This window comes from Anguilla rostrata, chromosome 8 (genome assembly GCF_018555375.3).
Source record: "Anguilla rostrata isolate EN2019 chromosome 8, ASM1855537v3, whole genome shotgun sequence".
Classification (NCBI taxonomy): Eukaryota; Metazoa; Chordata; class Actinopteri; order Anguilliformes; family Anguillidae; genus Anguilla; species Anguilla rostrata.
The window spans coordinates 10129735-10156060 of NC_057940.1; the positions used below are offsets into that span (position 1 = coordinate 10129735).

Here is a 26326-nt window from a genome sequence, read left to right on the forward strand (position 1 = left end):
ACTGCCTCTGATTGGAGCCCCATCTACACGAGATGATTTGTCAGAAGTAGTAACTGACCATTATTACCCCAATCAAAGAAAAAGTTCGAAAATAAGGCAGGAGTGAACTGTCTGTTTTTTTTGGGGGGGGTGTGCCACTAGTGAGCCGTGGTTGCCAAGGCAATGGTAATCTAACGTCACTTCCTTTCATTTAAAAACCCTCGAACTACGAGACGAGAAGCTGCAGCCTGAGGTAAATACTCAGCTAGCTATATATTGAATGGAGACATTTCGGCTTCTTGCTGCCTTCGAACCTCGTCTGGACAACTGAGCTAAACTACAAGGAAACTACTTTGGAGATCTGGAGCTCGAGACAATGACTGAGTCTGTGAGCTCGAGCCTGCAGAACGGCACACCAAACGGGTCGAGTCGCCATGAGAAAAGTTTGGGTCTCCTCACCATTAAGTTTGTGACGCTACTTCAAGAAGCTAAGGACGGCGTGCTTGATCTCAAAGTGGTCAGTTTACTTCATTATTTTCAGTCGCTAATCAGTTTTCTCAATACTGGGTTCGCTTACATTTTCTAAGTTAAAATTAGTTGGTTGGCTCAACTATCGTTAGCTAGCCATTAGCTGAATTCGCTAATGCTGCAGAGATGAAAGAAGCGAACAAAGAAACTGACGTCTAAGTGCAGGTACTTGATGGCATAACTTAGATTAAACTAGAGTCTTGCAGTTTCTGTTTAGATATAGTTTGTGTTCACGTTATTTTGTGAATGATGAGTGGTGCAGCAACCAACGGCGTGTGGTTTTCTGTTACCTACAACTACCTAGCGAGCTAATTTCCTCGGCTTTTGACTCGCGCAGATTGCTCCTCTTGAGCAGGTGCAGTGATTTGTTTTACCTGAGGGCGAGTTCAGTTGGAAAACGTTGCGCAATTTTGGCCACGGGTTTGATGGAAGATGAAGTCCGACGCAGCCTAGTCTCACTGAATAACCTATTTTGTTGAACTACAAATCCCATCAGCCCCACAAAGCAACGTTTTGTTTACCGAATGCGTCCATTCATTGGGCTGCTTTGTGCGTCAAGTTGTCAAGCTGAAGTTTAGTAACTGTCTAACTAAAGTAACTGTATGCTGAACATTTTTTAAGAAATAAAAAAATATTTATTTTTACCTCACCATCTACTATTTAATGCTGTTTATATTACACTGAAACTTCCACACATCCCTTACTCCTGGAATCCCCCAGGCTGACGACCCTTTTACCCTTTTCATAATTTTTTCCATTCATTTTTAATTCAATCCTGACCTCATCTGAGGTCTGGGATGCACATCGGCTTGTACTGAATCCAAGGCACATTTATTGGAACGCTATATGCATTGTAGACTTCCCCAGAAGTGCATGAGTGTATTTATTTATTTTAATAAATGGAAGTTTACATTCACTGTTACCCTAAACCTCTCCCTCTTCTCTACCTCAGACAGGGAAGGGCAGTATTTATTCAGTGTCTTTCTTCTCTTTTTCCCCTCCTTCTTCAGTACTTCTCCCCACGTAATTACCGTGTTCCTGGTCTACAGCCCGCCTTTGTTTTCCCGTGCGGGGGAAATGCCTGCATGCGTGCACTGGGGCCCATCTTAATGAAAGTGTCCATTTTCACCTCTGCATTTCCTCATAGTTTCGCTCATATTAACTGAAACTCCATCATGCATGGTAGAGTAAGCACTCGTGTGCATGTACATTCGCACTCTCTCTCTCTCTCTCTCTCTCTCACACACACACATACACACTCGCACACCACTACCTTGTGAATCCTGCCAATCACATTTAGGCTATTAATTTATTTGATAAATCTTCTACACTACACCCTCTCTTTTGGTGTAGGTTGATTTACACCCGGCTAATGTTATGCCATTTTCCAACTTTCCTTCTATCCTTGCTGCTCAGGGGTGGAGACTCCTGCTGCTGGAGGGCTGTTTCCGTCTCTGAATTTAACAGCAGCTTCTGTCTGCACAAAATACCCAGGCTGAACTCACTAATTAGATGAGTTGGTACCACTTATTGATCTAGGCACAGTAAAATGTTACCAAGGACACACAAGCAGCTTTAAGCTGAGTTCATTAGTAAATTTATCTAAAATGTATTTCACATAAATGAATAGTCTAGTTAAATAACAAAGAGCAAAAGAGCAGAACCTGGCATGAAATCCTGGAATGGGGTTTTTGCATTTCTTAGCGAGGCAGAGATGTTTCCAGAACGGCCATTTTGTGTGTTTCCGTTAACAGGCCGCTGACAGCCTCGCAGTGCGACAGAAGCGGCGGATATATGACATCACCAATGTCCTGGAGGGAGTGGGACTCATCGAGAAGAAAACCAAGAATATCATCCAGTGGAAGTGAGTCGGCTGCTACAGCACCGTTTTTGTTATCCGAAAGGTGTTTGGTTGGCTCTTTTCAGGGTTTTCAGGGTCCATGAAATCCGTGTTCATGTTTTCCCTCTGGGAAAGTTTCAAAATAATCAGTACAAGTTCTTTATAGGCTAAGTCTGGGAATATTGTCTACAGAAAACCTTCACAATGAGTGAAATGCATCCATCTTTCTTGCTAACTCACCAGCATGGTGTTACTCACTGCCTAGTCAAGCAGTGTGCTGTGCAGACAGTGCTAAGGAGTTGGGCAGCACATGGTCTGGGCATTAATTCCATTCCACAAAAATCATCAGTCACTGCAGAGTCAAGTGTGTTTCCTTGATGCAAAATGTCATTGCTAAACTACCTTGTCCCCTACCCCCCACCCCGTTGTTTTTTTTTGGCTGCCCCCCCTGCCCACCCCCTCCCCAGGGGCGAGAACTCGGGCTGCCAGACCAAAGAGACCCTGGAGCGGGTGGAGTTCCTGAAGGCCCAGATGGCTGAGCTGGAGCTGAGGGAGCAGGAGCTGGACAGCCAGAAGGCCTGGCTGCAGCAGAGCATCGAGAGCATGACCCAGGACCCCGTGGACAGCCGATATCCTCCGCCCGCCCCTCGCCGCTGGCCAGTGGCGCGGCTCGCTGTCATAGCACTGATCTCAGATCAGTTTTCCATTATGAGCTGGAAGGCTAAAATGATCCTGGATAAGCTCTGCTGATTTGCTTTCTCAATCTGTCTTTTGCTCTGCACAAAGTGTTTATTGTAAAATCTACCCTGTTAGAGTTCTTTTAACTCTGATAGAGTACATATCATCCCTTTTTGGGCTTGCGAAACAATATTAGAGTTCATTTTACACTAAAAATTGTGCGGCCTGGAACTTGCACTTTTGAGTGTCTTTACTGACTAAGCCCCGTTTCATAAGGTTAATGGTAAGAGAAATGTGGAAAGGAAGCTAATGTTTATATAGATGGTTATCTGTTTGGATAATGATTTAACAGATTTGTCTTAACACTGTTTTTTTTTCTCGTGCATTACTGCAAGACACAGTTCTATTATCCTTAATTGTTGCATACATTCAAATATGTTACACATGAAGATATCTGTAACGCCTTCAACGGTAAGTTGGTTTCGATGCTGAAAAGCATGTTTCTCAGTGGCAGTAGTAATTGATTGGCTGTGTAATGTACTGCTGGATATGCCAGTGTTGTAACAGTTCAGTTTCTAGATACAGTTTTACATAAGGTGTAGGCTCTTGGGCCTATATACAATGTTTTCAGTATCTGCGTTTGATTAGCTACACAATGCGTCATGTTCCCCTAACTGCCTTGATGCCCCAGATCAGTTGATATGAGAGAATCGAGCCTCTACCTCTTTTTAACATTTACCTACCTGGTAAATGTTAAAAAGAAAAAGAAGGAAAAAAGAAAAAACTGGCCCCCTTTGTGCTATGGGAAATGACACTGTACGGTAGTGCCCCGAGTGACTGCAGTCTGAAGTGTAGCTGAAAGGTGCATGATGGGTCAAACCACATTTTTAAAAAACCGGCAGGTGAGACGGAAGGGTTTAACTGAGGACAGTGTTAACATTTTGGTTGGTTGTTTGCGTATATATGTTCTCCTGTGTGGGCTAAGTGTATCAGTATTCAACATCGAAAGAAAGACTTTGGTCTTGATTTGCGCTTGTTTGGAAACCATTGGTTAAAAATAAAAAAGGCAGCAGCAGACTGGGCCGAAGCGCTTAGTCTTAATCAGGACTGCCAGGCGGCTGGCTTCACCTGTCTGCCGCGAGTCGTGATTTCACCGTGGCAACAGCAGAGCTGCCTGTTGTGATGGTCTAATGTGAGATGAGTTAATGTGGTGTCTGTTTGCGGGCCTGCTGGGGTCTCTAATGTGCGCTCTGCTCCCTGTAAAACGATTAAGGCGACACCCTGCTGGCTGTCATCGCCCCCTCTGGAACTCAGCTGGAGGTGCCCGTGCCGGAGATGGTATGTTCTTGTGGGGAAGCTGGGGGGGTTGAAATGTGGTGGTACCTGAGGGGCAGGGGTGGGGTTGGGTTTCAGCTGTGAGTAGGGGGTGGGTTGGTGGGGGGACAGATAGTAGGTGGGAGGGCGCGGGTTACTGTAATGGTTTTGGATTGAATGTTTTTTGGGAACTCTTTTTAAGCCAGACCTGTCCTCTCATTAGACCTTATACAGTACATGCATAATGCTGGTAGGCTGCTGCCTGGAGAGGTACAGTATCTGCTGGTATTTGTTGTTACTGAATTACTTGTTTACGTGTTACTTGATAATTTAGCACAATTGACAATTTGAAGTGTCCATTACACGGTTAACTCGCCTCGCCTGGTTTATTGGGTAAAATTTGATTGCCAAATTTTAAACAAAAGCCAGCAAACACTGCAGCTCACCAGGCCCAGGGTTGAGGACCATAGACCTATACTAACCTCAGCTGTGCTTGTTTCTGTGGAACAAACATCAGCCTGGTGAGAGGGTTTGTTTGGATGGGCTGTGAGTTCTCTCCGCTGGCCTTGATTCGGGCACCTGCTCGGCAGTGCCCAGCCGCGCCCTTTCTCCCGAGGGGGGGGAACAGTTCACCTCCAAATCACCTGCTCCCCCCCCGTTCTCCCCCCCCCCCCCCAGGGCCAAAGCGGTCAGAAGAAGTACCAGGTCAACCTCAGGAGCCAGTCGGCTCCCATTCAGGTCATGCTGATCAACCGCGAGACCACCTCCTCCAGGCCCGTGGTGTTCTCCGTCCCGCCCCCCGACGACATCTCGGCCGTGGCCACGCCCCTCACCCCCCCGGACAGCGCGCAGAAGTATCCCGCCGGCGACCTGTGTCGGCCGGACCACAAGGGGGCGCTGTCCGAGCAGCAGCAGCAGCAGCAGCAGCTCCTCACCCCCAGCTCTGTCTCTGACCTGCAGATGGGTGAGTTCATCATAAGGCAGAATGTGGGGGTTGTGGGGGGCGGAGCCTATTCCTATTCAAAAACTGATTCATGTGATTGACAGTCCACCTAGATCAGCGCTACCCAACCGTGTTCCAACGGGATCTGCCGTCCCGTTAGTTTTCATTTTCAGCCCTAAGTTTGCACACCTGCTTCTACTAATTAACAGATCAGCAAGATCTCTTTCTGTTGAATGAGGTGTGCTTTGTTATGGTTGGAGTGAAGACCTACAGGACGGTAGATCTCCAGGAGCAGGTTTGGACTGCCCTGACCTAACCAATGAGAGCCGGAGTGGTTGCTTGGCATGTATGGGTTTGAGTGCAGAATTTCGGATCTACTCAAATCCCTGAACCGATGCTCGTGAGCTCTGACGCATGGAAAATCTGTACGTCCAGTTGTCGGAAAAAGCCCTTCCTCCTCCCTCTTCCTCCTCAGACTGTAACCCCCAGCCGGCCTCCTGCCTGATGATGTCGGACCCCCTGGCCTGCCCACCGGTCGTCTCGGAGGCGGAGGAAGGCGGGGGCCCCGGGCTGCAGCCGCTGCTGCCCCTGGACGTGGGGAGCCTGCTGAAGCTCAACACGGCCGACCAGCTGAAGGAGGAGAGAGAGGGTGGGGCGCCTCCTTCAGCCCCCCCCCCCCCCCACGTGACCCGCTTTTAGCGCTCTGTAGAGATAAACCTTCACGCTTTACTGGCATAAATACATGCTCATTATTGACAGAGGAAATGATTTGTAGCTGTAAAAGTTAATTTGTTACTCTTGCGAAAATAACCCTGCAGCAATGTCATTAACCAGGCATTGTCTCTTTTCAAGCCCGTCCAAACGGATCTTTTTTTTAATGGATTTATGGCAGGTGAAAGAGAGGCGGGGGGGCGGGGGGGCGGGCTTCCTGGCTTCCTGATTTGACTGACATGTCTTAGCCTGTTGCTACTTCACGGAGTCATTTTGGTTTTGTCGTTTGTTCCCAGGAGTTGCGGATCTAATCGATGAGCTGATGTCCTCTGATGGTGAGTGTGCGTTCTTTTCTCCATGGCTGGTTGGTGACGGCAGTATTTATTAAACTTTTTGCGAGTAGGATGTTTAAATGCCTCGTGCAAAAGTCATTTGTTAAACTGAAAAACCTGCCCAAATTTGTTGCTCCGTTGGGCTAATTGGACTTTCAGAAGCAGTCCTCTGTGTGCTTGGTCTATGCCCGGGAGACCAGGAACAGAAACTTCATTTGAACAGTTTGCACAGCTGCTACTGACCCAACTGTATTGTAAGCCAAGTGTCGGGGGAATCCGTAACGCCCTCCTCTTCTCTCAGTGTTCCCCTTGCTGCGCCTCTCGCCCACCCCGGGCGTCGACTACAACTTCAACCTGGACGACAACGAAGGGGTCTGCGACCTGTTCGACGTGCAGATCCTCAACTACTGAAGAGGAGAGGAAGCTCTGTGTCGCTGAGCCCCAGTCCCTTCCATTATGGCCTGCTTCCTTTTCCTTTTATTTTGTTTTATTTTTCCTCTTGTTCGGGTGACCGACTGCTTTAAGTTGAGTTGGTGGGAAACGGGGGTGTCAAACGCAAGTCCCCGGGAGGGCCACAGCGTCTGCGGGTTTTTTGCGGTTTCCTCTCGATCAGCAGCCAATTTAGGCCCTGGGAAGCGAGGTGTGTGGACTCTATAGTCAATCAGTGCCTTGAGCATAGCGCTTTAGTACTGAAACTCAGAGAACCTGCAGACGCTGCGGCCCTCTGGGACTTGGAGTCTGGCGCCTCTGGGCGTCAGAGCTTCGATGCATGCTGCCTCCTGACCCAGTGGTTGGTCGTCCCCCCCCCCCCCCCTCATCGCTGATCAGTGTTTGCCAAGGAAGAGCAGCCTGTGAAAGTGGAGGACTGGTCTGTGAAGGTTTGTAGAAAATGAAGGAGCTCAGTGAAGGAGCTGTCTCTCACAGGCTAGTGAAGGAGAAAACGTTGTAGCTGTTCAATGTGTGCATTTGTGATCTGGCTGCAGTCTGCCTGCAGGCGTGTCAAAAATAAGACACACACATGCACGCACACACACACATACACACACATGCCTCTCTTACTTCACCCTTTATTGTGGGTGGGGGAGTTATGGTTGTAGCTATGGTGCTTTGTCTTCAATTTTGAGTTTATACGTTTGCTTTCTTCCCCATAATTTTTGCACAAAATTAGTTAAATAGTGTGACTGTCCACAAGTACAAGAAGTACAAAGGGGAAGAAAAGTTTGTGAAAAGGACAGATTTTGCCAGACAAAGCGGCTGAGCTGTAGAGTCAGTGGTCTAGCTGTGTTAAAGGTGTTTGAGCATTGAAGTATCAGTATACGTATTGATATGGTCTACATCCCCACTTTTTTCTTTTTTCTTTCCCCCAGCCCTGGTTCAGTCTGAAGGATTTGAAACTGAAGCAATCGCAATCATTCAGTTTTTGTGTTGAACAGGTCTAATGTGTCCCCCCCCCCCCCCTTTCCCCTATATCGATGTCGCACTGCCATAATTGAGACTTTCTGTATGTTTGGAGTAATTTTTCAGGTTTCTTTAGTTCACTCTAAATGTGTTTACCTACAGATTTAAGAAAAATTCATTTTGTACTTTAATATAAGCATGTGTACATTTTGTGTGCTGCCTTTCTGTTTTTGTATGGCCTGGCTTTTTCGATGTTCACTGCTTGCTGTCTATAAACACTGCCTTTTCCAGCACTTTTCTAAAAACTTCCAGGGTTTTTTCTTTTCTTGTCCCTAATCAAGAGGACTGTTTTTGTATTTTAGTTTTTGCACATTTTTATTGGACAAAAATTTTATATATATAAAATTTAAAAAAAGAATTAAAAAAACATGCCATGGTGCCTTGTCTTTATTGGTGTGGTTGAAATGAATGAATCATTGTATTTATATAGCACTTTTCCGAACACTGAAAGTGCTATACGGTGATGTGGGAACTCTCCTTATCCACCACCAATGTGTAGCATTAGTCTGAACTAGACCCTTTAAAACCATTATTTAAACTGTGTCCAAAAACTAATGCGAAGAAAATTGAGTTTGATATATTACACAACCAAATGAAACTTGTACGTGTGCAATGCCTCTTGGGGAACAGTAGGGTCTCCTTAACAATGGGTTTAACTACTAATCATTCTTTTCTTTTAAGGTCAATATTTAATCTTCCTCCCATAGTTTGCAAGATCTCTCGCACGTAACTAAGGGTCGTCCTTTTAATCAGATTGTCCTCTGTCCTTATTCTAAAAAAGTGATACCCAACTGGAGAGAACAATGAATACTGTGTCAATCTCACAGAAATCTGAAAGGGTGTACAGTCAGGAACCATGATCCGGTACTGGGTAGGGAACATTGCAATGGGTCTTTTTCTAATGGTGTAATGCTTCAGCTGTCCATTGATTTTCTCCAGGGGCCTCATTTATAAAACGGATTTAAGATCAATTTTGATCTTAAGTATGACTTACGCAGAAAACCACGTATAAGTAGTTATTTATAAAACCTTACTTTGAGTTGGAAATGATCTTATCTCTATGCAAAGTCTAGACTTGACGCAAGTGATTTTCCTGCTGGTTATGTAGGGGTATTGCAGTTTGGGACGTATATGCGTCCAAGCCTGTGGTGAACTTTGCATTAGTTTTATGAACAATTTGATAGGAATTATCAATTAAAGGTGTGAGGAATTAATTGTTTGTCAACCCACTATGTAGTCCACGGAATAATACGTGTTGCCTGTCTTCAATCTCCTCTACTATCGCCGTGATCTCTTCTTCCAAAAAGTTTGCTTTTCTCTTTTGGTCCATGGTTATTCCTGACTAAACCCTCATTTGTCCTAGCATTACATAAAGGGAAATCACTGATTGTAAGGCATGTTCAGGTGCCGTTGAGATTTATAGATCACAGGTGCGTAAGTTACAAATGGGCTTCTTAGAACCTGAGTAAGCAAGGTTTTTTATGCTCAGTATCTTTTATAAATCAAACATAAGCACACCGTCGGAAATGATCTTAAGACTAAGTTCAAGTATAAATCTAAGAACAGTTTTATAAATGAGGCCCCAGAACCGCAGAAGAGAAGATTCAGCAGTCAACACAGAAGTGTAGCATGTCCGGCTATCCAGGGTTCCACAAAATGTTCTCAGTGTTGTTATAACATTGCTAAAATATTTCAGTAACATTGAGAACATTTTGTGTTGAATATCCACAGACTATTATTACTACTATTTGGATTTTGAGGTTAAGTGGTTTGATTTGTCACTGAAATTGATTACCAGCCATTGTGAATGATAGAAATTAAAATTGACACGTATAAAATACTTAATAGGAAGTAACTACTTGTGCTCGGAATGAACTTCCATTTTAAACCTTGCCCCGCTCATAGTCCAGACGTCCTCGGGGACAAATCAGTCCAACAGTATACAATTATAAGTGATCAATAAATAAAGAGCTTTATTACAACGATGTGCGGCTTATGTACAAGTGCATCATTAAAAACCGGGACAATCAACACGCGATTTACATTCATTCCCCGTTCCGTTCCGGTTGGTGAACAGAAGAAACACATTCCACTTCAAGTTTCAGGCTCTTTTAAGACTGCATGAGTCACTGTGATGGCGTCACAGGTATTTACAGAAACCCCACCCCCCACTCAGTATGTCACTATGTATTTATTTTTTATTTTTTTTAAGAAAGTGGGGGAGGTCACGTTACATTTAAAAAGACGTACACAAACCTTATGTAAGAAACCTAGTTTGGCTTAAGTACCTGTACAGATGCTCTCATGTGGTACTCGCGACTTGATGAATACCACACAATGGTGGAAGCATAATCTTTGTATTGCATGCTCACAAGTTATTAAACTCATTGGGAGTTACAGATCTGAATTATCTGAATGCAGATACGGTTTCTTTCTCTCTGTGTGACCAGCCTTACCTGGCCACACATGGTCCTGATGAATTAAAAACTTAGTGCTCAGAAATAATGGCATAATGCACAGGAAAGCCATTTTTCTCTGCAAGCAGTGAATGATCATCACTGAAAAATCGTGGAGAGAAGTCTAGTAGCCTACTGTCCTTGAAAACCGCCCCAGCAAAATAAGTTTTATTTCTTTTACAGTGAGAAATGTGTTGCATCTTATTCAGCGTGATGTAATCACCATCCGGTTCATCTGTGTCTACTCAGTATCAGTGTCCTGATATCGTTTATGGGCTTTAAACCTAAGCAAGGTAGCCTACTAGAAGCCACGGGTAACCTGCATTCACTTTCACAACCATATCCATACTCTTAAGTCTTTACAAAACATTTTGAAGGCAATGCTTACAAAAAATCCCCTGCAATTCTTGCTTTCAATTTAATATGAGAATTTTCTAGAAACAAAAATAATCCTTAGAAATATTTATTGAATAATAAAAATGGCAATCTAAGCATATGCAAAATCAAATTTGATTTGAATGGGACTGCTGCACAGAATTCAATGTCATTTATGCTGCTCATTATCAAGACTACTTCGAACATGTTAGTCGAACATGTTCACATCTAAAATATCATTTAATCCAGGTTAGAAATTGTGAATATGGAAACACAGAGATGGGAAACACTGGCCTTCAGTCAACAGCCAGCATAGATTGGTGTTTTGCCATGTGATGTCATCAGTTGGATAAACCAATGCTATACCTGTAACTGCGGTAGGCATGGAAGGAAGCTGTACAGCTTCTCTTTTGTAGCTGTGTAGTGACACGTCTCAAAATAAACATATTGCTCTGTTTGACCCATCAGGGGTGAGTTTGATAAGCACACATATACCAGAGGTGCTCATGGGAGGTGAAGTCCATGCTAAGGGTTTGTGGAGCATTTCAACACTCTATCTAGGGCATTTCCCATCAGCACCTCTGTTGAATGCCCATAATGCAGGGCTACCCAACCCTGGTCCTGGAGAGACAAGGGGCTTGTTTTGTTTTGTTTTTTTTTATCTTAAAATCAGCAACTAATACAATTTCAATTTTTAAAAAAGTTTACTGTGTGATTGACCGCTAAGTCCTGGTCCATATGGGGGAACCCAGGAACAGGTTTAGAAATTTCTGCCTTAACATGTTGACCGCTGAACACAAGCTTAGTTACAAACAGCCTAAGCAGCAACAAGATAAAACATGATGTGAATTTACCAAGACCAATAAAACAAAATAACAATGAAACAAAAACTCCATACAGTACAACATCATTTTCCAAGAACAGTTCTGTAAACAGTGGTTTACTAATTAAACTGATCCAGCGTCCTCCCATTAAAACACTGGATAATAAGTGGATGTGACTGCGCCCACTGACAGCCACTAGTCCTGGCCGAGCTTGCTGCCCTCACAGCCCTGGCCAAGATCAAAAAACATAATTAGGTGTTCCTACTGGAACAAATTCATTTCAGATGCATCTCTTTAATTGCAATTATACTCCTCCGTTGATGCTAAACATCACTCTCTACAATGAAAAATGTATTAATTGTGAATATGTAATAAAAATAAGCAGCCCAATGTAATATAAGAAATATAAATATAAGGAATATATTTAAATAAATATATATCAAAATTAGCGATGGATTACAAAAACCAATTATAGCTGCTTAAATAAATATGAAGCTATGAATGTATTATTTAATTTACAAAAATATAATTTCATTTTACAATATATTTTGTAATATATTCATAGGATACATATTTGGAAGCAGCTATAATGATTAAATCATAATCAATAACACATATTGACATATATTAAAAATATATATTCCATATTGCATTGTTTTTCCACCTTTTACATTATCAAATGTTCATTTTCATTTTAATGTTCCCAGTCCCTACAGTATACATGCTTTTTCCCTGTCTCTATGGATAAAGTGCCAATTAAATTCAAACAAACACGCTGACAGAATCCAACAGAATTAATACTCGGGCCATGTGACTCTGGTAGTTTGAAAATTATGATTTAAAAGATTTGTGTTTTTGCTTTTTAGTTTTATTTTATCTTAGTTTTTTATATTAGGCATTTAAGCTTGACGTTAGTAACACAAAATGGCACATATGTTGCCTACATCTCAACACTGACAAGAATAAGCCTAATTTGCACCCTCCTACTTTGTCTTGAAGGAAGAACACTTACAGTGTTCAATAGTACAATAATAGCCAAGTTCAAGATGTCATTCAATAGCGGTACCTCTAAACTGAACCCCATCATCATAATGGCAAAGAGAGACAGTTTAGCACCCGATATTACATTTAAGGAATGGAGTATACAGGCAATGGATGACACACATGAATGCACAATCCAGCCCCTTTGTAGCACACTAGGACAGATATCACTAAGATAATTTGTGTGTGGTATGCACATACGTATAGGCCTAAAAGTTCATTGTGAAAGAGTGAATAGTTGTGTCTTCTTATACAATCAGTATAACAACACAGTGTTCAAACTCATCTCCAGAGCATACAAAGCAAGCCATCATTGCAAGTATAGAAAGTGAAAGTAGCCCTCTTTTGGCATTTTTTTGACATAACTATGGAACTCGAGAGGGGTAATCATTTCAGAATTGTGTCGGCACTGTAACGCCATGGTTCTGTTTGGGTGCAATGCTCCTTGTTCAGAATTCAATGCAAAACCCAAGGAATGTGAAATAAGAAAACCAAACAGATTTCTCTCAAAAGCCTACAGAAATCTGTTCACACAAGCATGATGCGCTTGCTCACTGAATGTTCAGCGCTTGGCGACTTCCAGAATTCATTCAAATAGAACTCACGCCATTTGGGTTTTATAATGCCTGTGTGGTGTTTTGTTCCCTTCATTACCTGGGACTAAGTAGCCCTAACTATAACAGCCTTTTAAAAGCTCAGGATTTAAAAAAATTTATTTTAAGAATCACATCACAGACCCACGACATTTTACCCACCACTTCAGAGTTGTCCTGCATCAACGAGTATAAAGATGAACTTTAAATGTCAGTTCAGATCAAAAGGTCATAGATGGTTTTAGAACATTTTCATTACGAATCGTTTCATTGTTCTTTGTGAACAATTAAGTTTTCGGTTTACTGACAGCTGCTTTGATCTCCGAGATGCAGTTAGTCAAACTTTGAGTCCAGAGATGAATCACTCAACCAAAATCATAATTCTTTGCAAGAGTAATTAAACTCGCTATCCATCCTTCCAATGTGCACTGTGTAGTCTTTACATTTATTTATTGATTTTGTTCAAGCCTTATCTGTCTGCTTTCAGAGCTGATCTGAATTGAACAAACTAAAAATGGCTGAATGGATTCATGTACTTATCTTTGCTAAAAAATGACCTGCTTCAGTTTTGGGACATGTAGATCATGACATCAGGCTTCATAATAATACAACCATACCCAGTGTATGCTATCATGGCACTTTAAAAAATAAAATTAAATTAAAAATGACTGCAGCATGTACATTTGTATTCTTCCGTGGGGTACTATACACAAGCCAGTTTTTTTTTTTTTTGTTTTTCTTTTTTTTTTGACTTTGGATGTTCATTCAGTTTTACATGAAGGGAAAGAACCCCCCCCCACAAACACGGTGAAATTCTGCACGGAAGTCATACTGCGTCGGGATTTAATACTGAAAGTCAGCGAACGTTCACTTCGGGGCCCGCTGAAACCGAAGCCGTCCGCACTGTGGTCTTCTCTGCTCCACGGCACAGCCCAGCTCTCTGCAAATGACACTCAGGGCGCTCGTCACTGTGTGCAGCACGCCGTCGCGCTGTACACGGGCCGAAAGGCAGGAACAAAGGGCAGCGACGGGTCACGGCTCGCCCGTCGTCTTCCTGCGCAGGCCGCGCCCCCTTCCTGGCGACGGGCACCTGTCGAAGGAGCCTGGGTTCCTAACTGCCGCCCTGGCGAAACCCCCAACCCGCCCCCCCCCCCCCCCCCCCCCCGCCGTGGGAGGGTTCGATCAGGACGACCTCACTCCGTTGGCGGCGCCGTTCAGCGGTATCGCGCCTTCCGTGCCGCCGTTGGGGGCGGAGCCTGGGCTGAGGGAAGGGGGCGTGGCGTTTGCTGTGGCAGTGCCGTTGGCTGGAGGGATTGCGGGATCAGTGGGGGCGTCGGCGAGCACACCCGTAGCGCAGGGGGTTGTGGGAGCAGAGTTAACGGCGTCTATAACATAAGTAGCCGGAGCGTCCGTAGCACCAAGGAGAACAGCATCCGTAGCTCTGGGAGATACAGAGTCTTTAGCACTGGGAGCTTTGGGGTCTGTAGCACTGGGAGATTTAGGGTCTGTAGCCTTGGGAGATTTAGGGTCTGTAGCACTGGGAGATTTGGGGTCTGTAGCACTGGGAGATTTGGGGTCTGTAGCATTGGGAGATTTGGAGTCTGTAGCACTGGGAGATTTGGGGTCTGTTGCACTGGGTGATTTGGGGTCTGTAGCACTGGGAGATTTTGGGTCTTTAGTATCGGGAGATTTCTGGTCTGTTGAATCGGGAGATTTTGAGTCTGTAGTATCGGGAGATGTGGCATCAGTAGCACAGGGTGGTGAGGGTGGTGTTGATGGTGTTGTGTCCGTAGTACAGGGCAGTGAGGGTGGTGTTGTGTCTGTAGTAGAGGGTGGTGAAGGTGGCGTTATGTCTGTAGTACTAGGAGGTGTGTTGGGTGGGTTTGCGCCAGTCATCTTGGGGAGCTCGTTTTCCACAGCAACGGGACCCACGGCGTCCACTTCGCAGGGGGGCGGAGCTCCCGTCGAGCGGACGGGCGTGACTTCTACGACGCAGGGGGGCGGGGCCACCGCCGTGCCGGGGGGCGGGGTCCCGACGACGCAGACGGACACGTCCTCCACGGCGCGGGGCTCGTCCGTCCCGCGCAGAGCGGTCTCCTGCTCCCGGGCCCGCTCGCCGGGCTCCGCCTGGTGGAGCAGGGGGTCCTGCTCGCCCGCCTTCTTGGGGGCGAGCAGCGGGGGGCGGACGCAGGCCTCGCCGTCGCCGATGTGCTCGGGCAGCGGCTTGTAGCGCGTCTCCGGGAGCAGCAGGATGCAGATGATGCAGATGAGCGTGCAGCAGGCGAAGATCACGTGGTGCAGGAAGTAGCCCTTCTGGTTGTGCAGCTCCATGATGGGCGCCGTCAGCATCCCGAAACCCGCGCTGGCCAGCACCAGGCCCAGCCCCCCGCCCCTGCACACAGCAGAGAGCCAATGAGGGATCAGGAAAACAAAGCTAACCAAACACTCTTATCCAATGGGACTGGCTGTTATATAGCGCAGGGATTCTAACCAGTGTTGATCCAGGGATCCCTGACCAGGCTCAAAGGCATCCCAGAAACCCATATCAGAAGTTTAAAATGATTATATTATTTTAAACTTCTGATTATATTATTTTAAACCTCCTGTACCTTCACAGAGCATCTGTTGAAAACCCAGGACATAGCAGGACATTTCACTCAAGCAATTCAGGCTGTGCCTTAAGACTACAACAGCAGTACCCTGCCTGCAATTTGAACCTGGTTTGTATTAATCCACAGAGAACAATGTGAACCTTGCAGTATACATGACCAAAAAAAAAACTATTCTTAATTCAGCACTATTGGTGCAGGTGTTTTAATAACCACAAGGGGGTGCTGCTGAGATATTACTCAAGTACTTTGTCACATTGGTGACCTAAAATAAATTTGTAAAAAAGATGCAGTTAAGATGGTATAGAGCCAGTCTTTACACTCAAATGCAGAGCATGCCTGGGAATGAGGGAGAGCTAAATCTACCTGTACAAACAAAAATAAAATCATACATGGACTTCAGCTGAAGGAAAATGGGCTTTAATACAGGAAACACATACACATGTGCACACACAAAGGCATGCAGATACACACAGACACACAGACACACACAAAGGCATGCGGATACACACAGACACACAGACACACACACACACACACACACACACACACACACACAGTACCCATGCCCTACTCCAGTGTTTCAAAACTTGGCAGAATGGCCTTTGGTCATTGTTCCCTCACTCAATTCAAGATCACAAGAGATAGCTGCACTAGAAGTTAATGATTGAAAACCATTGATAAAAAGCGCAGGCTTTGCAAATACAAGGCCCCCTTCCCAACAGAGACAGAGGAAGAATGCTCTTGACCACCCAAGGTTAACTCGACCACGCCCCCCCCCCCCCCCACTCCTGCCACGGCAGCTTTTCCCTTAACCCCTCCCCATCACCTTGACCCCGCCCCCTGCCCCGCCCCTGCAGAGTGCCCACCTGATGACGGTGGGCGTGATCTCCGCGCAGAAGAAGATGCTGAGGTTGCTGACGGCGTGGGAGGAGAACATGCCGATGATGGAGAAGGCGATGGAGAACTTCTTGTTCAGGGTGTCGGACTGTTCTTGCTCTGCGTGGGGAAGCACCGGCCCAACCGTCAGTAATGCAGCAGCGCAGGGGTGCCCCACCAAAGGCACGGCGGCCACAACATCCACACTCGCTAAATATCAGAGATCAGATATGAGCTTCGCTAGATATCAGAGGTACAAGCCTGATACAGCACTGCTCTTGCACTTATTTACCTGCAAATTTAAAAAAGACTGTATGCCCTGTATGCCCTGGGCATGTCGAAGTGTCCTTGAGCAAGACACCTAACCCCTAACTGCTCTGGCGAATGAGAGGCATCAATTGTAAAGCGCTTTGGATAAAAGCGCCATATAAATGCAGTCCATTTACCATTTACTGTATACAGTACGCAGTAAAGTTACAAATGTGTACTGACATTTTGCAAACAAGCACATTATAATTAAGTCAACAGATAAAAAGGCTGTAGTTTAGGGGTTATCCGTTACATATGCAGATCTGCAATGGATTTGCGGGGAGAATTTATAAATGTATTTAAAGCCTTAAAAGTTGAAGCTTGAAATACACAAAAAAGACTGGGGGTGGTTTGGGATGCGGAGGGGGGGGGGGGGATTATATTACTGAGGTGTCTGGTCTTGGCACTGCACAACTCTGAGAGTGAGTGTGCTGGAGGACCGAAAGCAAAAGAAGAGATTAGGGTCAACCGCCATTTTCTCTGAAGTGGGATGAATCTCCAGATCCATCAAAAAAGGCCTCGCAGAAGGCCACAGCACACCCCCTCTGGCAGCGAGTGCACACCGTGCTCTCGCAAACTCTCTCACGTCCTTCCCCTTTCAAGGTGAACTCCTTTTGCCACAGGTTACAAAACTCCTCCGCTTTCCTCCTCCGCGAACACCGACCCTTCGGTTCTCTCTCCTCTCGGTTTGGAGAGTGCTTACGGCGGTTCAGAGATGAACCCTCGACACAGCCGCGCTGTCTCAGAAGAGGGGTTTCAGAAAGAGGGGAGAGGGACGCGTGCGACGTACCTATGTTCAGTTTAAAGCTGTACTTCCCCAGCACTGAGGCCACCGCAGAGGAGAGAAGAGAAGAGCGACGTTAGAACAGACAGGCTAACGGATGCAAAGATAATCAGGTGACGTGTGCATGCGTGCATGCTCGTGTGCACACGCGTTTTTGTTAATGTGTGCATGCTTTTATGTGTACATCTCTGTGTATATGTGTGCGTGCATATTTGTGTATGTTTGTGTGTGTGTGTGTGTGTGTATGTATGTGTATGTATGTCTGTGTGTGTTTTTATCTGCATGCATGTATGTGTATTTTGTGTGTGTGTGTGTGTGTGTGCATGTAGTGCATGTATCTGTGTGCGTGTGTGCGCACACGCGTTTGTGCACTATGTGACCAAACGTATCTGAACACTCTTTGGGGTGGGGCTGTTTTTCATGGTTTGGGCTGTGTGTACTGTATGTGCGCACGTGTGTGTGTGTGTGTGTGTGTGTGTGCGTTTGCGTGTACAGTATGTGTGCATGTGTTTGTGTGTACTGTATGTGTGCATGTGTTTGTGTGTACAGTATGTGTGCATGTGTTTGTGTGTACTGTATGTGCGTGTGTGTGTGTGCGTATGCGTTTGCGTGTACAGTATGTGTGCATGTGTTTGCGTGTACAGCATGTGTGCGTGTGTTTGCGTGTACTAGTATGTGTTGGTACATGTGTGGTTGTGGTGTACAGCATGTGTGCATGTGTTTATGTGTACTGTATGTGTGCATGTGTTTGTGTGTACTGTATGCATGTGTTTGTGTGTACAGTATGTATGCATGTGTTTGTGTGTACAGTATGTGTGCATGTGTTTGTGTGTACAGTATGTGTGCATGTGTTTGTGTGTACAGTATGTGTGCGTGTGTTTGTGTGTACAGTATGTGTGCGTGTGTTTGTGTGTACAGTATGTGTGCATGTGTTTGCGTGTACAGCATGTGTGTGTGTGTTTGCGTGTACAGTATGTGTGCATGTGTTTATGTGTACTGTATGTGTGCATGTGTTTGTGTGTACAGTATGTGTGCATGTGTTTGTGTGTACTGTATGTGTGCATGTGTTTGTGTGAACAGTATGTGTGCGTGTGTTTGTGTGTACAGTATGTGTGCATGTGTTTGTGTGTACAGTATGTGTGCGTGTGTTTGTGTGTACAGTATGTGTGCATGTGTTTGCATGTACAGTATGTGTGCATGTGTTTATGTGTACAGTATGTGTGCGTGTGTTTGTGTGTACAGTATGTGTGCATGTGTTTGTGTGTACAGTATGTGTGCGTGTGTTTGTGTGTACAGTATGTGTGCATGTGTTTGCATGTACAGTATGTGTGCATGTGTTTATGTGTACAGTATGTGTGCATGTGTTTGCGTGTACAGCATGTGTGCATGTGTTTGTGTGTACTGTATGTGTGCATGTGTTTGTGTGTACAGTATGTGTGCGTGTGTGCGTGTGTGTGTGTGTGTATGCGTTTGCGTGTACAGTATGTGTGCCTGTGTGTGTTTACGCAGACTAGGGTACACTCACAGGTCAGCAGGCCCAGCTGCAGCAGGGACGCCAGGGCGGTGATGATCATGAACATGAGTAGACCCCCCCGGCGGCCCATGAACCCCACGGCCGGGCACAGTGCCAGGCAGGATGCCACGGCGATGCCCGCCATGGTGTAGTAGTCCGCGTAGAAGTTCTGGAACACGCTGGTCTTGCCCGCCTCGGGGTCTATCATACTGCGGGCAAAGCAGTGATGGATCCCATACCCTGTGAGTCTGAGAGAGGGAGAGAGAGATAGAGAGAGAGGGAGAGAGGGGGAAAGAGAGAGAGATAGAGGGAGAGGGTATGTGAGAGAGAGTGAGAGAGAGGGGGACAGAGTGAGTGAGACAGAGAGAAAGAGTGAGGGTGTGTGAGACAGTGAGAGAGTGAGTCAGAGACAGAAAGAGAGACAGTGTGAGAGAGAGAGGGATAGAGAGAGTGAGAATGAGAGAGAGAGTGAGGAATGTAAAATTGGAGCAAATGATAATGAGGAGAGAGAGGACAGCAGAAGAGGAGGGGAGAAAAATAGTACAAATGAAGTGGATGAAAAACTAAGGAATAAGAACCTAGCAGCTTCTGCATACTCTCTCGCACGTACACACAAACACACACACACAGGTGCACACACACACACACACACATGATCAGGCGCACACACACACACACACACACACACACACACACACACAGACAGCACGTTTCTCTTCAGCTGTCCACGGGCGCAGCTCATGAAATATTCATAGGCTCTGCTGGCACATCATCAACAGCGGCACTATCAGGAGCAGCGATAAGTGTCCCCTGACCCCGCCACACTTCCTGCTATAGCAGATCCAGCACAGCTGCAGGTGATGGCTCTGTGTGTGTGTGTGTGTGTGTGTGTGTGTGAATACCCCTGCGACTGGGGCAGTGGCAATAAGACAGGGATAGGACAGAGTGGCGCTACCTCAGTGACGGAAAACACACAGGAGCTCCACCAATCAGAGGGCGCAACTACCAACAGAACAAAGCCCATGGGACTGTTCTTTTGGGTAGCTTGTGAGTATTCAGGAAGTAGTTTCCACCAATTACAATAAGCATTGTCCCGCTATTGTACTACCAATAATGATGCATTACGTTGCTCTGTCCCTGTTCCCGCTGTGTCTGGGTGAGAACTGACAGCTCGCTTTGGCCCTAACCTTGGATCGATCTCGCATCGATTACGCGGATCAATACCTCCATCTTTCACAGTAAGCCTGTGCAAGGATACCCCCAGGGTACCCCCGGGCGGGCAGGAAATCTTGGCCAGGGAGAGGGCACACACTTACGAGTTCACGCAGAGCACCACGATGTTCTTCCACAGGTTCCTGGTGCCCACCATCTTCACGATGCACGTCTTCTTGGGCTTCTTCTGGCTCTCGTTTTGGAGTTCTGTAAACGCAGAGGACGCTCAACACGCTGCTGTCAACGACTTTGTCTTTACAGGGGAAAAGATTTTCACTCCAACCCTAAAAAAGCACACCTCATTCAACAGCTAGAGATCTCGTTCAGCTGCCATTTAATACAATCAGGGGTGCCAAATTAGGGTTGAAATTAAAATCTAAAGGATGTTAGAACTACAGGAACAGGGTTGGGAACCACTGTCCTACAATGTCTTAATAATACATTTATTCTTTCTCCATAAGAGCACTGCTTGCCTGGGGTTTGAACTGACAACCCCTATTAATGAGCACAGTTCCACTACCACACTAAAGGAACTGTGTATGTGAAACCACAGGCACATTTTGGCATCTGATACATCACCCATAAATCATCATCATCATCATCATCATCATACTGGTGTTGTCAGAATGTCTTCGGTAGTTCATACAGCAGTATGAGGGAACTACAGCCATTTCAGGAATTTGTCTTCAGGCAACAGCACATCACAATTCCAGTGTGAAAGTTTGAGATCAGAGCAGTTTCCATGGAGACAAATCCCAGTGAGCTATCTCTCTCTCTCTCACACACACACTGTCTCACTCACTCTTTCTGTCTGATTGAAAGAAAACCTATAGGGCTTCATCAGTTCACTTCACCCTCTCCATCTCAACCACAAGAGAAGAGAGGAGAGAGCCAGGTGACTATACAGCTAGCAGCTAATAGCAATGCTTTCTCCCTACTGCTCGTGTCGGAGGATTCTGTGAAAACAAGATTGCAGAACCGGCGTTCCAAAGGGAAGCGCAGAGGAGAAGGTGCTTTAAAAACCGTGACGGATTTAAAAATAGCGAGCGAGGGCGAGGCTGGCCCCCTCCCGCTCGTCCGCCGCGTCTTGCCTGAGAATAGTTCGTCGGTGTCCGTCCCGCCCACCTTGTTCTTCCTGGCAATTCGGTGCATCTGCCGTCTGGCGCGGCAGTACTGCTGCGTAGACAGAAGCCAGCGCAGGGATTCTGGGAAAACCCTGCACAAAGGACAGCGACCTTCAACGACCTCAGCTGGACGAATTTAAACAGGACTCGACTGTTTACGTTTAAACGCATGGAGCCAGCGAAGGAGGTGTGGCAGCGTCGTGCAAATATGGCTGTTTGCAGACACGAAGGGCGTGTCCCAATACTCAAAAAACCTATCCTCCTTTTTTGCACTACCACCACGCCTCCTTCGTGCCCCGTAAACCGATCTTTGTGCCCTCCCTCCCACCAGTGTCCCAATGTTGGAGGAGACATGCAAAGCACACAGAACTATACAGGCGAAGCGGCTTCGAACTCGTATCCTCCCCTCCTTTCCTCCTCATTCTTCTGGGTAGGAGAGGAGTGGTAGTGGGGGACAGGGGAGGAAATGAGGTCAGGAGGGAAAAGTAATTGGACACACCCATATATTCCCGCCTCTCGCCCAATGCATTCTGGGATACGTTCCAGTCCACCCGTGAGCCCGACCAGGAATAAGGGGTGGTACAGGACAGTACAGGAGCGTGCGGGATGTGTGTTGTACAGAACAGGGTACAGGGTGGTACAGGGATGGGGTGTATAGGACAGGGTACAGGGTGGTACAGGACGGTACGGGACAGGGTAGTGCACCAGACAGGGTACCAGAAAGTGCGGGACAGGGGCTGTACGGGCGCTCACCAGATGTAGGACAGCATAAGGATGAAGGGGCAGATGATGACGGCCTGCAGGATCTGCCAGTCTCGGCACAGGGCAGCCAGACCGGGCATCAGGAGCTGCGCCGCCAGAACCACAAAGTTAGCCACCATGGTGACCCGAAAACGCCAGAGCGGCAGACACAGCTCTATCCCTGCACAGAGAGAGAGAGAGAGAGAGACAGAGAGAGACAGAGAGAGAGAGACAGACAGAGAGGGGAGAGAGAAGAGGAGGAGGAGAGAGAGAGAGAGAGAGAGGGAGAGAGAGGGGGGGGAGTGGAGAGAGAAAGAGAGAGAGAGAGAAGAGAGAGAGAGAGAGGAGGGGGGGTAGGGAGAGAGAAAGAGAGAGAGAGAAAGGGGGGGGATGGATGGAGAAAGGGAGGGGGATGATCCAAACAGAAATAGAACCAGAGAGGGAGACAAAGAAGAGAAATAGATAAAGAGGAATAAAGGAGAAAGGGCAAGATGTGGGAGAGTCAACACAGAGAAGAAAGAGAAAGGAAGAACGGGATTGAAAATTGGAGTGAAAGTGACAAAAGAAGAGAAACAGATGAGGAAGAGGGAAAGAGGGAAAGAGGGACGAGAGAAGGAGATAAAAAAAAAAGAAAAAGAGAGGGGAAGGGGGAAAATGACACGGTTACAAACGCTCTCCGCTCAACATGTGCACACCGTTCCTGTGAGGTTAGCGTCTGTTCATCCGTCTCACAGACCTCTGATTCATTCGCCGCTCATTAGTGTGCACAGGAGCCCGTGCCGGGGGAACACGGCCCGGTGTCCCTCTCTCAGCACAGCGAGGCCCTAACCCGGCCAGAGAAAGTGCCTCAGTGTCTGAGCAGGCCGAGGCGACCCTTTCCCCGCGGATACTTCCTCTCGCAACGCTACGGTCTTTTCCAGGTTTGTTTTTTGGACAACCGAGTGTCACACAGTTGAATCCCGCCACCTCCTCCCCCGCCCCTGCGACAGGATGGTACGGTCCAGATGGGCCGTTTGAAGGTGACGGAGCCCGGGTAATGCGACGGCGGATAATAGCACCAATCTGTCCCGGCGATAAGCCCTGGAATCTCAATCAGGAGCCCCCGCACTAAGGACATGAATAATTCTCTCTATTCAGCGCCGGCGCTGGGGCGTGAGTCCTATCGCTGCCGGGCCCCGCTCGCTGGCTTTATTAAAAATGCATCATCACCCTGAAAACATCCCCCCCCCACCCCCCCCTCCCTCCTTACGTAACCTGCAAACAAGCCATTTAAAAAAAACCTGAACTGGTGCGCTTGAAAGCACAAAGCAATAAACCAACAGTGAATAAGGAGAAGGCTTTGCTGACTAAGGTTCCTCAGTTGTTGGGGGGGGAGGGGGGGCACTTAGTGAAAACAAACAACATGGAAGACTGCACAGGTGGCAAACAAATACACTCCAACGGAATTTCATTTATTCATTTACTCATTTTTGGAGGGGGTGCCTATTTATTCAGTGACTGAACTGTGCTAATACGCTGCCCGACAGGCCAACGGTTATTTCCCACATCACAATTCAGGCGGCGTACTACAGGAGAGCTTGCACCGATCGAAGGAGGGAGGCACATAACTCACCGGTGGCAGCGCTGAAACTGCAGGTGTGAGCGTGCGGAGTGCTCCAATGCGGGTGCAAACCAAGGAACAGCAACCCCTGCCTGGCTTAAAAGGCACGTTACTGAGGCAGAGGGAAGCCACGTGCGTCCTATATTAGATATCTGTGGAGCCCTTCTTGCCGCTGGATAATATGCTGTGCCAGAGTCAAGATTCAAACTACTGATGTCAGAATTTCTGCCAGTAGTGGTCATGCCATTGTGGAGCATAACTGCCTAATTTAAGCAGGGTTGTGCTGGTTGGGACATGTACTGGAGATTAATCGGAGATGACCTGGTACGACTAAATTGTTGCTGGAAGTGGTATCAGCTGGCCAGCAGGGGGCACTGTTCTCTCTAGACCAAATAAAATCCAGTTCCCTATCACAATGATGGGGGCAGTGTGGTGACGGCTTTTTTGATAACGTTAAACTTAGTTCCAGACTCAGTGGTCATTAAAGGTCCTTTTTAGTGGCACTTTTTAGTGTTAAGCCCAGCATCCTGGCCACAGATCCACAAAACTGCATCTCTGCATGTGGCCACCTTTTTATTGTTTATTTTTCCATCATCCCTTTTAATTGTTAATTTTCAAACAATTTTTTATCGTTTTATTGTTTTGATTTTTCTAGATTTTTTTCCCCCCAATGTAGAGCACACTGCATTGCGTTCAGTTGCACGCAATGAACTATACAAATAAAGATTGATTGATTGATTGATTGATTGATTGATTGTTCCCTGCTACATTGATTAGCCGCGTAATCCCTTGAATGCTCTACCCACACTCATTCCCCACAACTTGGCCACAAATGGCAATGGAGCTCTCGCTCAACCTTCCTCGTAAAATAAAGTTAAATAAATTCAAACGTAAATGCCTATGCTAGGGGAAGCCTGAAATTATGGTCATTATAGCCCAAGCCAAAAATGCCTCAATGGTTTTAAATGAATTCTCCATTTTCAGATTGTGTGCAGTAATCCTTTTGTTTTTTTTTCTCAAAAGCGCTGCTACCACCATAGGAATTTACAACCTTTTATTTTGGCGTTTACGACCACAGATCGGGGAAACAACAGCTTAATTTGGTCCGAAATACCGGAGGAGAAGATTCCTCATTCTCTGGCTGAAATGGCTCCCTGTACTACACAGAAAAGCCATAAAGCAGCTGTTGATTTCAGAGAAAAATAATTAGTCTTTGTGCTGCATTTACAAATCCTTACATAACTGATCAAGTGCATAAAGACAAGATGGCCCAGAGGTCTGGACCATTACAAACAGAATATGTAATATATTGTGCAGAGATCCCGGAAGCAACCACTTGGTGGTCTCTCCCTCTGACTCCCTGTATCTCTCTCTCTCTGACTCCGTTTCGGTCTCTGTCTCTCAATCTGTCTCTTTTCAATTTCAAGGTAGCTAGTATGACATGCACTTTGAAGCCAAAGCAATAAAAAAGAAATAATAAAAAACACAAATATTAGACACACATACAACATAAACAACAACAGCATACACATGCTGTCATATGTAAGCCATAAAATACATAAATAATAAACTGCAGATATTGACAGTCATTGTGCTTCTCTGTCAATGGCAGATTGCCACATACTCTCTCTCTCTCTCTCACACACACACACACACACACACACACATATATATATACACGCACACACACACTAACACGCACACAGAAACACACACACATACACACACACACACACACACACGCATGCACGAACACACGCACGCCCACACACACGCACTCACGTGCACGCACACACACACATACACACACACACACATACACGCACGCACACACACACACCTGGGTGACAGAGTGGCCTTTTCCCCTCAGGTGACTGGCTTTCAGGCATGGTGTCAAGTACTCAAGCACATGCCTGGCCACTGGCTCAGCATGTCAGTCATTCCAGGCTTTCAAGCAAGAGGCCAGAAATACTCTCTTACACTTTTACCATAAATATACCCTCATGACCACCTTTATCCATCCATTATCTATACCCACTTATCCTGCTCAGGGCCGTGGGGGATGCTGGAGCCTATCCCAGCGTGCATTAGGCGAGAGGCAGGAATACACCCCGGACAAGGCCGCCAATCTATCGCAGGGCCCACACACCATTCGCTCACACACACATACCTATGGGCAATTTAGAGTAAGTAGGAATTAGCCAATTAGCCTGACATCTACCACATCTTTGGAATGTGGGAGGAAACCGGACCACCCAGAGGAAATGCACGCGGACACGGGGAGAACGCGGCGGCGCGGACTCCACACAGGAAGGCCCAGGATTCGAACCCAGGGTCGAGCGACAGCGCTACGCACTGCACCACCGTGCCGCTCTGACCGTCATTCAGCTTTATTTACACATTCATTTCAAATGATTAAAGCTCAGCCACGGGCATGTAACATGCGAAATAGTCAATATGTGTGCGCATCCATGCATGTATGT

General features: G+C 46.3%; 2 protein-coding genes across 2 annotated transcripts in view; one reads left to right on the plus strand and one right to left on the minus strand.

Annotated features, from left to right (window-relative positions):
* The first annotated feature begins 114 nt into the window (after positions 1 to 114).
* Positions 115 to 8192, plus strand: e2f5 (E2F transcription factor 5). Its single transcript, XM_064346291.1, has 9 exons — positions 115 to 496; positions 2262 to 2371; positions 2815 to 2976; positions 3453 to 3496; positions 4299 to 4363; positions 5018 to 5303; positions 5758 to 5931; positions 6290 to 6328; positions 6627 to 8192. Exons 1-9 carry the CDS (start codon positions 356 to 358, stop codon positions 6734 to 6736), a joined length of 1131 nt encoding a protein of 376 aa, XP_064202361.1. The 5' UTR covers positions 115 to 355; the 3' UTR covers positions 6737 to 8192.
* A 1537-nt stretch (positions 8193 to 9729) lies between these two features.
* LOC135260762 (solute carrier family 22 member 23-like) overlaps positions 9730 to 26326 on the minus strand; it is a 43093-nt gene continuing 26496 nt past the window's right edge. The window contains exons 4-10 of the mRNA XM_064346290.1: positions 22256 to 22424; positions 21470 to 21594; positions 20483 to 20585; positions 19179 to 19414; positions 17660 to 17692; positions 16551 to 16680; positions 9730 to 15464 (exon numbers count right to left, since the gene is read on the minus strand). Of these exons, the coding sequence (XP_064202360.1) occupies positions 14255 to 15464; positions 16551 to 16680; positions 17660 to 17692; positions 19179 to 19414; positions 20483 to 20585; positions 21470 to 21594; positions 22256 to 22424 (2006 nt within the window). The 3' untranslated portion in view covers positions 9730 to 14254. The remainder of the gene's footprint in view (positions 15465 to 16550; positions 16681 to 17659; positions 17693 to 19178; positions 19415 to 20482; positions 20586 to 21469; positions 21595 to 22255; positions 22425 to 26326) is intronic.

Coding starts and splice junctions, on each gene's coding strand:
- e2f5 (XM_064346291.1), top strand. CDS start 356: ATGACTGAGTCTGTGAGCTCGAGCCTGCAGAACGGCACACCAAACGGG. Junction 4,364..5,017: donor AGGTGCCCGTGCCGGAGATG/GTATGTTCTTGT, acceptor CCCCCCCCCCAG/GGCCAAAGCGGTCAGAAGAA. Junction 5,304..5,757: donor TGTCTCTGACCTGCAGATGG/GTGAGTTCATCA, acceptor CTTCCTCCTCAG/ACTGTAACCCCCAGCCGGCC.